Raw genomic sequence first — 13301 nt, forward strand, 5'->3', positions numbered from 1 at the left:
TTTAATGTAGTGATGAGACCAAACTAAAAAAAAAACTGCCTTTCTATTCCTTTCAGGTGAATCTGGATTGGGAAAATCGACGCTCATCAACTCCTTATTCTTAACGGACTTGTACTCTTCAGAATATCCAGGGCCCTCGCATCGAATCAAAAAGACTGTGCAGGTGTGTGCGATTATTTTTGTTGGTTCTGCGATGTTGTTTGGTTAAAAGTCGTGCATCTCTATTGTTAGAGCTAAAGACAGGATCCTGTGTCTAACTACCGATCCTGCTCATAATTAATCTTTAAGACATTCTTAGCCACAAATAACGAGAGAGGTCTTCGTGTGTTTCCTTTTTAGATTAAACAAATCAGGTTAGTGGTTTTGAGAAGTGGTAGATGGGTGTGGCATTGTTTTCATAGGTCATTCTATGCACTTTATTCAAATAGAATAGTAATGGGCTGCCCCAAGCGTCTGGTATTTCTTTTAAATGATGCCTTTATTTGAGCTTTTTCCTCGGTACAAATAGTTATCAAAATATATAAATTCCACCTCTTTACTGAACGTGTACCCTAAGTGCATCTACACACATTAAAGGGTCAGAAAGCCAGCCATAAGCATCTGCAACAGTCATACCGTTCTTCATCATAATTTTTACGTTTGTGAAGACTGGCCAAATTACATTGTGCGTTACGTATCCTGTATTCTTACTTGATAACATGGGTTGGGCAGTTTCCAAGCTGGTAATACGAGTACATCGTGCTTGTAGGTACAAGGAGAATTACATCTGTCATCTAATATATTGTGCAACTCATTGAACCGTAGTTGTAAAACTGATTACACGCTTATGTGTCAGTTTGGAGTGCAAATATCGTCACTTGGTAGAGAAAAGTTAAATTCCTTTTCTGTTTGTAAATAGTTCTGTTGAATCATTGTATACACCAAATGACTAAGTTGTACATAGTAAATAAAGTGTGCAGTGTAACTCCAATATGCAAATCCTGCAACTCCCCATGTACTTTCAAATATAGGAAAACAAACAGGACAGTGTCATACAAAATACTCAACAGACATAAACTCAGATAAAACAATCTTAAAGAAGAGGGTGAAGTTATGAAGAGGAGGCAGGCTCAGACAATCGGTATAATACACCTTTAATATGTATAATTCCTTTGTTACTTCAGACCCGCAGGCCATAGAACTGTTAGTCAACTTCACTCTTCCAAAATGGATGAACACACACTTTCAGAGTGAAAGTCCTCGATTACATTATTCACAAAAGATCCACCCCCTGCACTGCCCAGAACTCTTAGTGTGGAGGTTTATCATGGATTTTTCATATTGGAAATTGTGCTTTATTGCATATTCCTTAATGGGGTTTCTGTGATTTACTTATGGTATTGAGAAAGAGATTAGATGATTGTGAAACACGTGTTGACAGATTTGGATTGTATGTGCTTACTATTTTCACTTTGAAATCTAGCATTCTGTTGAATTCCTTATCACTGTTGCATTTATTGGGTGCCTTTAAATTGCTTACAAAATGCCTTCACATTGATGCACCAGGAAATAATGGTACATTTGTGAGTGCACACCCTAACTCTCTAAATCGAAATGTATAAAATGAATTTCTGCATTTTTGCGAAGTTTAAAGATGTTCAGTGGAATTGATGGAACACCTTTCAGTCGGTGTATTACAGAATGAGTATTCCTTTGTATTGTTTACAATATTCTGTTATAGTAACAATCGAATTTGTAATAATATTGACACAGCGAGTAGGTCTGGTTTTGCAGTGTTAGCTATTACAGGCAGACACAGGAAGGACCCTACAGAGAGTGCTGCAGTTGTGAATTAACCCACACTACAATGTAAGCACTCCAGTGGAGACGGCAGATAACACCCAAATACTCAGTTGCATTCGGTGAAGGAAGAATATTCCACTGGCTGACCCAAGATGTGATTGACAAAAGTCTCAAGCTAATATTTAAATGACGGTGGTTTAAGAAAACAGGTGGTTGAAACTGGAGGATCAAATTCCAACTCTGTGTATATTGTTAGCAATAGATCTGGTTGATAGCTGTGCTGTTAAAACCCATAGCTATAACATTTACTAGCGTTTCTAGAAAAGTTTGTCATTGTATGGTAGACCCTCCCAATTCTAATCCATGCAAGAGAATATAATAGCTTTTTAAAATAAGCAAAATGTTGCCACACATATTTTCTAGATAACATTGAGTATACATCTATATTGGCCCATGAAGTTTTTTTATGTCAACAATTCTCAGTAGAACTAAGATTTCCCTTAAATAAACGTCCAGGTGTGCCTAAGGATCCATCTAGGAAGAAATATCCCGGATCCAGTGTAAATATGTGTAAGGAAATTAAACATTTTTTATTGTAAACATGGAGTTGGTTTATACTTGCCACACATTAAATTTGTGAAGAGAGACAGTAGTTCAGTTGTGTAGGAGGATGAAATATATCACATATTGTCAGAAGAGAATAAAACGGTAGGAAAGATGTTATCAGCTAAAATTCCTAGTTATCTGATGCTAAATTATTAAAACCAGTGAAATCAGAAAGTAAGATATTTTCTGTATTGATTTGAGTATGTACGTTGTTGAACAGTTGAAGGCTGGAGAAAGGTGAGATTATTATTCGCTGGAATGATGGTTTCTGATGAAGGACCAAGCTCTTGTCATTGACCAGAACAGCTATTAACGACAGGTCCATGAGGGCTGAATCCATGGCAGACTTTCAGGAATACCACAGACTATGTAAATAATCTAGACCCACAGTAGTTGGTTAACCTGGCTGGCCATTATAGGCCTGCTCCAGCGTTAAAGGCCCAGGCCAAAGGTGAGGGCCTTTAACAAGGGAGCGGGCCTTTAATGTATGGTATAGCCCAACTACAGCAGGCTGTAAGGTTTTAAGAACATTCCACCCTTAGAGAGAAGACTGTTCTAATAAACAAAACAAAGGCTTCAGGCAGCCAGAGGGGACTGAAATTCCCTCTAGCTCCTTGAGAACTTTGTTCACAGCTGTTGCTGTGAGACAAACATTGGAATGTTGGAGCTCCAGGCTTTTACAAGCCAATAGGAGCCCAGAGCACTCCATTGCCTTCAAACAAGCTCCTAACATTCCAATTTTCTAATGCCATATAGATTAATTGTGGGTAAATTTGAGTTCATGGCTATCCTGAAAGTCTGTCCTGGATTTGTCCCCCTGGCACTTGTACACCCTGGACTGACGATAATAAGGTAGATGTGGAGAGAACCCGTGATGAAAAGTAAACACTTGACAGTGTTGGGAGCAGAGATGAGGCGTGACCCAAAATTCCTTTTACCTATAGTCGTTATTTATATTTGAAAGAGGGAGTTGTGTCCTAAACCAATTGATCCTCAATAATTGATTCTTTGGTTGAAGTCTTCCAATATAGTGTCACTCTTGGCTTGGCTTCTGCAGGTACCTTTATTTCAGAGAGTTGCAAAGTCATGCCCTAGTGTCAGTTGTTGCTTTTCACCCTTAATTCTCTTACTCCACTATAAGGCTGCTTTAAAATATTAAAGAGAAGCTGGAGAGAAGGAGAGAGCAGTAAGGAAAAGAGGATGGATGGATGGATGGATGGATGGAGTTCAGAGGCAAGGTGATAGAACAAGAGTGAGGAGTGTGGAACAGCACAGTGGGTATGACGGTAACCGAAGCACAAAGGGAATCTGATGGTGTCTTGCCTTTTATGAAGCCAATTGCTTATTTTCTCAGCAGGCCTTCTGACGGGGAACGCTTTTGGGTGAAAAATAGATAAAATATGATCCCGTTGTGAGCGACAACAAAGGACCATGGGTGGAGTCACTGGGAAATAAATTTGAAGGAGGAAGATGAAGAAAAAGGGGCAAAGCTGCAAAATTTTGATTACAAATGTAAGGGTCATTCATCAAAAGAAAGAAATAAAACATAGGAGGAACGCAACTATGTTCTCCTCCAGTAAACCCCACAACCTTGCCCTCCACCTGCTGTCTAGCGGTTATAGATGGAACCCCTGCTACGCTTCTCCACTAGCTCCATCTTTCTTTCTCAATTCAGAACTGAAAGCTCCGTCCCATTTTTCCAAGGTTGTTCGGTTCTCGTAGCTACTAAGGAAAGGGTTTTGCTAGCTACGAGTTCAAGGTTAATCAAGTGCTAACCGAGTTGGTAATGCATGTAGACCTCAGTCATGTACACCGCCCCCATGAGATACTTGGATTATCGTTGGTATTCATGGAAATTCTGAAGGAATTCTACGAACTGCAGCCTTTGTCTACACACTTTAGGTACATACTTCTAGTTAATGCGCGGTTAATTGCTATTGAGGTTTTTGTGGTACATAAATGTTAGCATTCAGCATTAGCGCCCTCTCTGAGTGGAAGCCAAGTGGCGCCTTTTGAGGAGTTTCCAAAACATGTTGGAATAAATTAAATAAACAATCGAGATTAACTGGTTCTTACTCACCATAGTAACTCGCCATGGAAACTCTGTTTCTTTCATTAATGACTTGTTCTAATGCAAGTGCCATGAGTTCAGCATCCATCTATCTGATAGTCTAATTTTGCAACTGTGGTGGGCAAGCCAAGGATATTTATTGTACGAACAGGGGACATGCAAAATACCGCTTGTTAATATCTTGATGCCAGAAGGCTTAAAAACAGGCAATGACTATTGTTTTAGCTTTTGTTTAGTATAGTGAAAAGGTGTTTACCAAGCTTGACCAATACACAGCACAGATATCGTTAATACAGTAGCAGTGGAAGACATACGAAGACACACATACCCAGAACCAGACGTCTTTGCTTGCTCTAAACAGGTAGAGCATAGGCACAGCAGTGCATACTGGAATAAGCATTTGCAAAGCCAGTAAGGTTAGATTTATTGTGCCAACACATACAGCTCTGCCACATTAGAGCGACACGCAGCAGGAGCAGACGGAGCAGTGCTGGTTCCTTGTGGTTCAGTGCCACCATACGAGTAGAAGTGGAAAGTTTATCCAAACAGCCGTTAGCAAGAGTTGAGAGATGAATATTCGACTGTGCTTAGCTAAGACGTATTTGACAGTCTCAAGTCAGTGCCTAAAAGGCTGCTCAAAGGAAGCCAGTGGTTGAAAGGGGTGATGCAAAACTCACTCCGTGCGTATCGGTAGTAGTAAGTCATGCTGGACAGATGTGCTGTCGAAGCACAGACCTAAAAAGTCAGGCTTGACAGAGTCTTCAACTGGACGTACTTACGCACATACTCTACTGTGGAACACATTTTCACACCACATGCATCAACAATGTATGCTTCCCTCTCACTTTAAAGATCAATTTACAACATTATTTGCAAGAGGCAGAAACGGTTGGAGCTTTAAAAGGGGTACATTTCTTGTAACAATACTGCATTACTTTACTGTTAGTGCTTCAAACTTGCTTCTATGCCAAAACATGAACTTCACCAGCATGCTTTTTGAGGCCTTTCGTTGTGCATGTCTTGAAAAGAGCTGTCAACGTGGAGTTCCTGGACTGCTGCTTACTCCTTAACACAGGTTGTGCGCATGGTCAGCAGAATAAATTGCGACAGCAGAAGTAAACAAATGTTCAGGATTCTTAGGCCATTGTTCCAGATGAAGACCCCTTAAGATGTTTAGGTGATGAGGGTGTTGTGCATGGAAGAAGGTATTTCTGTTTTATAAGTGTTCATGCAAAAGGAGTTGGAGGGGATTCTAACAGTTGGTGCCTGTTTGGAGATTGCATTTTGAAAAGAAGGAATTAAGAGGTAAAGTTCAGGCAGCCGTATGTCTTGAAGTTGCATGATAATCTCAATGAAGAAAGGGCTTTGAAGAATGTGGCGGCATACGTAGAGAACGTTAGAGACCCCAGAATAGATTTCCTGTACTTAAATTCAAAGGTCGGTGAGAAATTACTTATCTGAAAACCTCCTACTCCTAATGGCAGCCAGAGCATGACTATGCTTATTGTGACAAACCAGTCTAAATAGTCTAAAAAGTGTCCAGAACGGTTATACTGGGCATGTTTGAGGGATGCAGTCAATATTGTGACCATTTAAAGCGGTTTTTTTTTTAAATATATTTTTATTAGATTTTAGTATGCTTAAAACAAACACATTCAATACTGTGACAAAAGGAAGCAAAATAAGATCCCACAGACTGTTTCAGTAGGTCCCAGCAGTTGAAGTGTGACAACATTCATGGGTGTGGGTAATCCAGGTGGCGGTGGAGACTCTGGCACACGTCAGGGTTTAGTAACTGTGAGAGGTCTCGCTAACTTGGTTGTGGGAGCAAAGGGTACAGAGGGTATGAGTGGGGGAGGGGGAGGGCTGAGTGTGACAAGTGCTTGTATGTGAAATTTTTGGACACTGCTGCTAATAAAAGTGAGTTGGCACTGAGAATGGTAGTGAACGCTTGGAAATGAACTAGTGTAGGCTTGAGGGGAGGTTGCTGTGGCTAGTGCCCTTGGTGGTGATGCCAGGGGTAGTTGGTGTGTGGGGTGTGCGCTGTCATGGAGGGAGACTATCTTTGTTCAGCTCCTGTTAAGTGTGCTAGCAGAGTTGCCCACTGGAGGGAGATAGGACATTCACACAGGTGTCTGTCTCACTTCTTCAAAGCTGAGGGCATCTTCTTCAGCGGTGCCCCATTTCACCATTGCCTCATGCCACTCTGCAGCTGGGGGGTCAGTAGACAATCACAATTGTGGTGTAATGGTGTGTTTAGCCAGTAGTAGTGGTAAGGATGCAAAACGGGCTCAATTGTTTTGTTGATTTTTATATTCGAAAACGCAGAGAGAGAATTCCTCCCATGGATAGAAGTTTGGGAGTTCTGTGACGACCTGCAGAGTGGTGTGGACTGAGTGGCAGTAACTTTGGAGGGCTGAACAGGACCAGATCATATGTTTAAGATCAGCCTCAGGAGTTTGACAGCGCAGATAGCTAGCTTATGTGTCGGGGAAGAGGCGGTTCAACTGTGCTAGGATTAAATACGCCCTGTGGAGTGTGTGGAATTTAATGCTCTTGAGGCAGGAGTTGCGGGATACAACTTTTGGAAATTGAAGCACTCTCTCCCATTCTTTATTGTGCAGCGCTCTTTCAAATTTGTCTTCCCATTTTTGGCATGTAGGGAAGTGAAATGTTAACTCATGTATGTCTTTATAGAGCCGTGTGATGAGGTATCAACCAGCGCCCATGCCTAGGATAGATTGAAGTACTGGAGAGGGGTGGGGGTGTTCTTCTGCAGCATTCCAGGGTGTACAGCTTGTGTTACTGATTTGTCTATGCAAAAGGAATTGCCCCAGTGGGAGACTGTAGTCTTTGGCCAATTGTTAAAAGGGGAGGAAATGTCCATCAGAAAAGAGGTCACCTGCAATGAGTATTGAATGTTCTGTCCATACCCTTTGGTCTTAGGCTGTATAGAACCTGGGATGATGGGGCAAGCTGATCAGTGGAGGTATCTGGGTGTATGCTAGGGTTGTGCGCGAGAGCCGGTGTATGCAGGTCATGCAAGTCCATGCCGCTGAGACCTGGAGGGGCCATGGAGAGGGAGGCAGCGCCTTTGGGAGGAGAAGGCCTTGGCTTGTCATTATCGATATAGGCCCTTGACTATTAGTGGCTTATCCTGTGTGTCGGTCCACAGTCCAGCAGGATGACCATTGAAGATGTGATGCCAAAAAATAAGCCTTAAAAAATAGGGTGCCCAGGCCCTCTTAGTCCGTCAGTAGTTGTAGTTTAGTAAGAGCTACCTGGTGGCATTTGGTGCTGCAGATAAGGTTTGATAGAATAGTATCCAGCTCTTTGAAAAAGGGCCTTGTGGGACAACAGCGAAGTTTGCAAAACAGTAGAAAAGATTAGACAGGATGACCATCTTTGCCACTGCAGTTTTGCCCAGGGGGAACAAAGGGAGATATTGCCAGAATTGGGGTTGGGTTTATAGCCCGCTAGAGCCTTACATTAGTTCCCCTCATAGATGTCTGTGGGGGTATGATACGGATAGATTGCCAGGTATTCAATCGCTTGTGTGCCGGTTTAGGTGGACATCACCCAGACACAATGGATATGCAGCCAATTTTGCCCAGTTGACTCGGAGCCCAGCAACAGAAGCAGTAAGGTAGAGTGGTTTAGCGGGTTTTAAGACCCATTGTTATGTCTCATAATTACAAAAGCAGATAGTCCGCGTATAGGAACACCATATGTGTCCTGTTATCCAGTGGGACACCCCACACCTGGCCCTATCCGCGCAGACATATGCAAGGGGCTCCATCCTGCGAATACGTGTAGAGAGAGCGGGCACCCTGGTCTTGTGCCGCAACCGACAGGAGCCAAAACGAGGCGACCCAGTCAGATCCAGCAGGTAGGATTGGAGTATAACACCCGGGTGTAAGTGGTGTAAGTGAAAAGATTAGGCCTTATCCCCATGCTGGCAAGGACTGCAAAAAGATAATGCCATGTTTGTGTCAAATGCCTTCTCTAAATCGAGGATGAGGCATGTTGCTCTTGGAAAGTGGCTCTGTACTTGATCTAGTATATGGAAGCGTCTGTGAAATATTTTGGGAGGTGCTACGTTCCGGCAAAAAGCTGTTTTAATCTGTGTGGATAAGGTTCGGGAGGAACTCAATCAATCAATTAGGATTTATAAAGCACGGCTAACCACCCGATGGGGCATTCAGGTGGTTGCAGGTCCCAGAGGATTATTAAAACAGCCAGGTATTGAGGACCATTCAGAATTCCGGAAATTAGGTGATGGTCTGGAGGCTGGGGGAGTGGGGGGTGGTGACTGTTCCAGGTTTTTGCTGCGATGTGAGAGAAGGAGCATCCTCCACTTCTTCTTTGGTAGATGCGGGCGTATGTGCAAGTGAAAGAGATGTGTTCCATGTGTTGCTGGTATTGCCAAACCTCAGTACTTCCATCTTGTCTGTGTTCAGCTGCCGCCAGTGGTTCTTCATCTAGTCATCAACGCTTGTCATGCATTTGTGGAAGTTGGTTCTGGTGGTGAAGGGGTCATCGGTGAGTGAGAGGATGAGCTGGGTGTCATCTGCTTAGGAAATTATCTTGAGACTGTGGGATCTGACGATGTTGGTCATGTTGGGATGAACCCTGGGGGACACCGTAGGTGATCTCCTTGGGTTCAGAGGTGAAGGGTGAGAGGTGGATCCTCTGGTTTCTTCCAGTGAGGAAGGAGGTCATCCGCCTGAGTGCATCCCATTGGATGCCGATGTGGTGAAGTCTTTAGGTCAGCATGTGGTGGGATATGGTGTTGAAGGTTGCCAAGAGTTCGAGGAGGATCAAAGCTGCTGTTTCTCCTCGGTCGAAGAGGGTTCAGATATTGTCGTCGTCTGCTGCTATCACAGAAGTTTCGGTGCTGTGATTGCTGCGGAAGCTGGATTGGGAGACATCAAGTAGCTGGTTCTGCTCCAGGTATGCCATGAGTTACTTCACAATCTTTTCCAGTACCTTTGCTGGGAATGGGAGCAGGGAGATTGGCCGGTAGTTTTTGGGTTTGCTAGGTTCAGCTGAGGGTTTTTTGAGTAGTGATCTACCTTCGGCGTGTTTTTCCAGGCATCAGTTCATTTTGAAGTGGTGATAGGTGTGGAGCAGGGTGGTGAGTTCCTGGCTGATCCTTTGGTTTCCAGGGTTGAAGATGTGGTGCAGGGATGGGTCTGTGGGAGGTCCTGAGTGGATGGATTTCATGGAGGAGGTGATGTCCTCAGTGGAGAGAATGTTCCAGGTGGTCAGTGTGTGGTGGAATATCTATAAAGGAAGTCCATAGGTGTGGGTTGGGGTTTGAAGTTTCTGTATATGGTTGCGATCTTGCTGTGGAAGAAGTGGGTGACGGTGTCGCACAGCTCCTGTGAGAGTATGATGTTGTATCTCTGGCACAAAGGTTTGAGAATTCCTTAATGTAGAAACGTTCTTTGGTGGTGTTGGCTGTGTTTTCGATGCATGCAGCAAGGGTTGTCTTCTTTGTACCCCTCAGCAGGCAGTGTTAACGGTTGAGGGAGATCTTTAAGACTGCTCAGTCGGAGGCATCTTTGCTGGGGTGCAGCTCCTCTCCAGCTGTTTGCTGTCTCGTTTCGCTGTTCTGAGTTCTTGGGTGTGCCAGTTGGCATTTTTGGAAGATTTTTCCTGGTTGTTGCTCTTGATGGGGACAATGCTGTTAGTGCAACTGGTGATCCAGGTGTTGACGTTTTTCACTTCTTGTTCAAGGTTGGTTGCAGTAGCGGGATTGGAGGTGCTGAAAATGTCTGCCCAGCTTGTCTCCAAGATTTTGTTCGACCTCTGGTGGGGGGCGCTGGTCATCTTGGGGGTGGAGGTGCGGGGGCTGGAGATGCTGAAGTGTATGATGAAGTGATTGGTCCATATGAGTTCTGTGCCAAGGCTGTATTCGAAGCAGTTGGTGGAGGTGAAAATGGGGTCCAGTGTGTGTCCTACGATGTGTAGGGTTGTGGATGATGTGGGTCAATCTGAGGCTGCTCATACTGTTAGAGGTGTACAGTGTTGTTGTTGGGGCCGTTGATGAAGTAGACCTTTCAGTCTAAGGCTAGGGGCGCTATGAAGTCTGTGATGGTATTGCAGAAGCTGGAGCATGGCCTGGGATTCGGTATGCAAGGGTGCCTCTGATGGTTTTGTTGTCCGTGTGGAGCTTGAAGTTGAGATGTTCCATGGGGTTGGTGGTGTTGTCGATGGTGGTGGTGCATTGTATGGTCTTTTTGTGGACGATGGCTGTTCCTCCTCCCGGCTTGTTGGTGCAGTCCTGGTGAATGATTTTATATCCTTCGGGGATCGCTGTGGTAATGTCTGAGGTGGATGTGGGATGGAGCCAGGTCTCAGTGAGGAAGAGGGTGTCGATGAGGTTCCATAATTCTGTGGAATGCTTGCATAGTGAGCGTGTGTTGAGAAGGGCAGATCTGGGCGTATCTATCTTCAAGGATTCCCCCTAGGATTTTGTAGTCTGTGCCAAGGATGGCAATTGGTCTGTAGGAGGCTAAGCGTGTAGGTTCTTTTTCCAGCTTGGGGAGGGGGTATCAGTAGGGATTTGTACAGTGAGTGTGGGAGTTTGTGTGTAGTACAGCTTCATATATTACTGGGAGGCTGGGGCCAGTAGGGAGGAAAAGGTGCTATAGTACTCCAATGGCAAGCCGTCGAGGCCTGGAGTTTTGTTCCGAGCAAGATCATGAATCACCTGTGTCAGGTCTGTAGTGGTGATTGCCGCATCTAGGGTGTCCCTGATAGATGCTGAGTTAAAATAGAGCAGGATGTACGCGAGGAAAGTCTCAGTTAGGCTTGTGACCATTAAAAGGTGTTGAATGCGTAACAAGGCGAGATACTTTCTAATAACAAGTACAATTCTGCAGTCACTTGTTCTATCAATAGAACCACAGTCTTAAACATTGCTTGGTCCAGCAAGCATTAACACTAACATCTGTAAGCGTACTTCCAATGAATGCTACCATTTATTCCAAACGAAGCTCCACAGTTGCCAACGTTTCAGTTACAACAACACTAATTGAAAAATACACAATGATGTGAATGATGTATTGTTCAACATTTAACATCATTAGGCCTTTTGAAGAGCTTCACAGGTCTCATGAACATGCTGGTGAAATATGAATTATTAGCTGTATATTGTATTGCGAGTAGATAGTGCCTACCATTTTGCAACTCTAGAATATGGTTTTATAATCCAAGTCGAAAAGTGATCATTTTTCTATCTCGGATCAACTCAAAAACATTAGTTTTCCCATTCAGTTATTAATATTCTTTAAACACGTTTCCCTTGGTTTCCTGAATAATCATTTTCTGTATTGTGCCACACCCTCTCATTACATTCCACAGGCAGTAGAACAGTCTCTGATATGGCACGTAGATAGATGCATCTCACTTCCTGGGGTAAACTGAGCCATTTAGGGCAAATCTGACAATGAAATGAAATGGAAAGCAAGGAAGAAAAGTTATTTGTTTGCTGTAAATCCCGGTTACATTTTTCTGGTGGCTCCTGTGAGATCGAAGGCATTCCATGTTTGCTTTACACATTTTCTTCCCTTACTGGTAATGTGTAGATGATGCTTATCATTTAAAAAAAAATGTTCTAGTGGGATTTTGTTAAACCAAGGTTTGGTAATGTGTAATCTTGCCTGATGATGTGCGGCTCCTAGGGCTAGCCCCGGAATCCTGCTTGGGCAGGTGAAATGCTGGGAAGAGTTAGGCAGAACAGGGAGTGTCTGCCTGTTCTTGCTGCGGGGCCTTATTTTGTCTTATGTTACCTTCTCCTTGTATGTAGCATTTAAAACAGTTACCCCAAAATTATCATGAAGAGCCGAAAGAGAATATTGGAATCGCCAGTTCGTTTAAATTTGCTTGTGATTTTCACAACCTTTGCATCTGCAATCTGATAGCACTACCTGGGTACTAGTCAATCCTTTGTACTCTGTATTGCAAAAAGACATAACAACTCTATGTGGTAGCTGTAAGTGAGAGATGAAATAAAGTTCTACAAGGAACATATACACTCCGTGCCTTATCGCCTCAGTTGCCTAAGCTGGCAGCCAGTGGAAATGGTGCACTGCAACGCTCCTCGTCTCAGCTTTCTGAGGTAGTGCCTAGATAGAGGCACTATTCTCAGCAGTCCAAACATCAGACAAGAATATGCATTATTATACTTCTCTACATAACACAAACATGCACACGCGATATTACGCATGGTCACTCAGGCAGGCATTGGAGTTGCAGTTGTCCCTTTTTGAGCCTGCACCCATGGTTGGGGGACTTGGTAGGTCAAAAACCTCTGACTTACAGTTTATACTGCAGGTATTTTTTCTTTTGATGTGAAGCTGGATTATCATTCTCCTAAAGGTAAAATGGAATGCTTCAAGGAAGTTGTCTAGAGAATCTTTGTTTCAAACTTGATAATGTTGAGTTGATATTTGAGGACGGTACAATAGTGTGAAATCAGCAAGTAGACCAAATTCTGTTTCTTGCTCTGACATAGTCTACTTTTTGAATTTAAGGATTTTGAAGTTCCTATTCCAGCGGTGCTGCTTTGTTTAGGTTGAACTAGTGAGCTGTTATTGTTTCCTTTAGATGTTGCTTGGTTACTGACCCATTAGCATGTCTGCTTCTGAACAACCATTACTCTTCACATGAAACATAAACACAAATACATATTTTGTTAGCTGCTCAATTCCCCAGAAGTTGCTCCTTTGCGCTCCCAAATAAGAGACTTATGCTAGATTTTCACCCCTTGCTGCTAGGGGTAGTCCGCATTAAAAGTATTAGAGCAAAACAAACATTGCCAAAGCTTCTATGT

General features: G+C 43.4%; 1 protein-coding gene across 2 annotated transcripts in view; it reads left to right on the plus strand.

The window, feature by feature from the left end:
• SEPTIN7 (septin 7) overlaps positions 1–13301 on the plus strand; it is a 434274-nt gene that overhangs the window by 191103 nt on the left and 229870 nt on the right. For both annotated transcript variants that reach the window (XM_069215511.1, XM_069215520.1), the window contains exon 3: positions 57–163. In XM_069215511.1, coding sequence (XP_069071612.1) covers positions 57–163 — 107 coding nt within the window. The remainder of the gene's footprint in view (positions 1–56; positions 164–13301) is intronic.

The sequence above is a fragment of the Pleurodeles waltl genome, chromosome 2_1 (genome assembly GCF_031143425.1).
Source record: "Pleurodeles waltl isolate 20211129_DDA chromosome 2_1, aPleWal1.hap1.20221129, whole genome shotgun sequence".
Classification (NCBI taxonomy): domain Eukaryota; kingdom Metazoa; phylum Chordata; class Amphibia; order Caudata; family Salamandridae; genus Pleurodeles; species Pleurodeles waltl.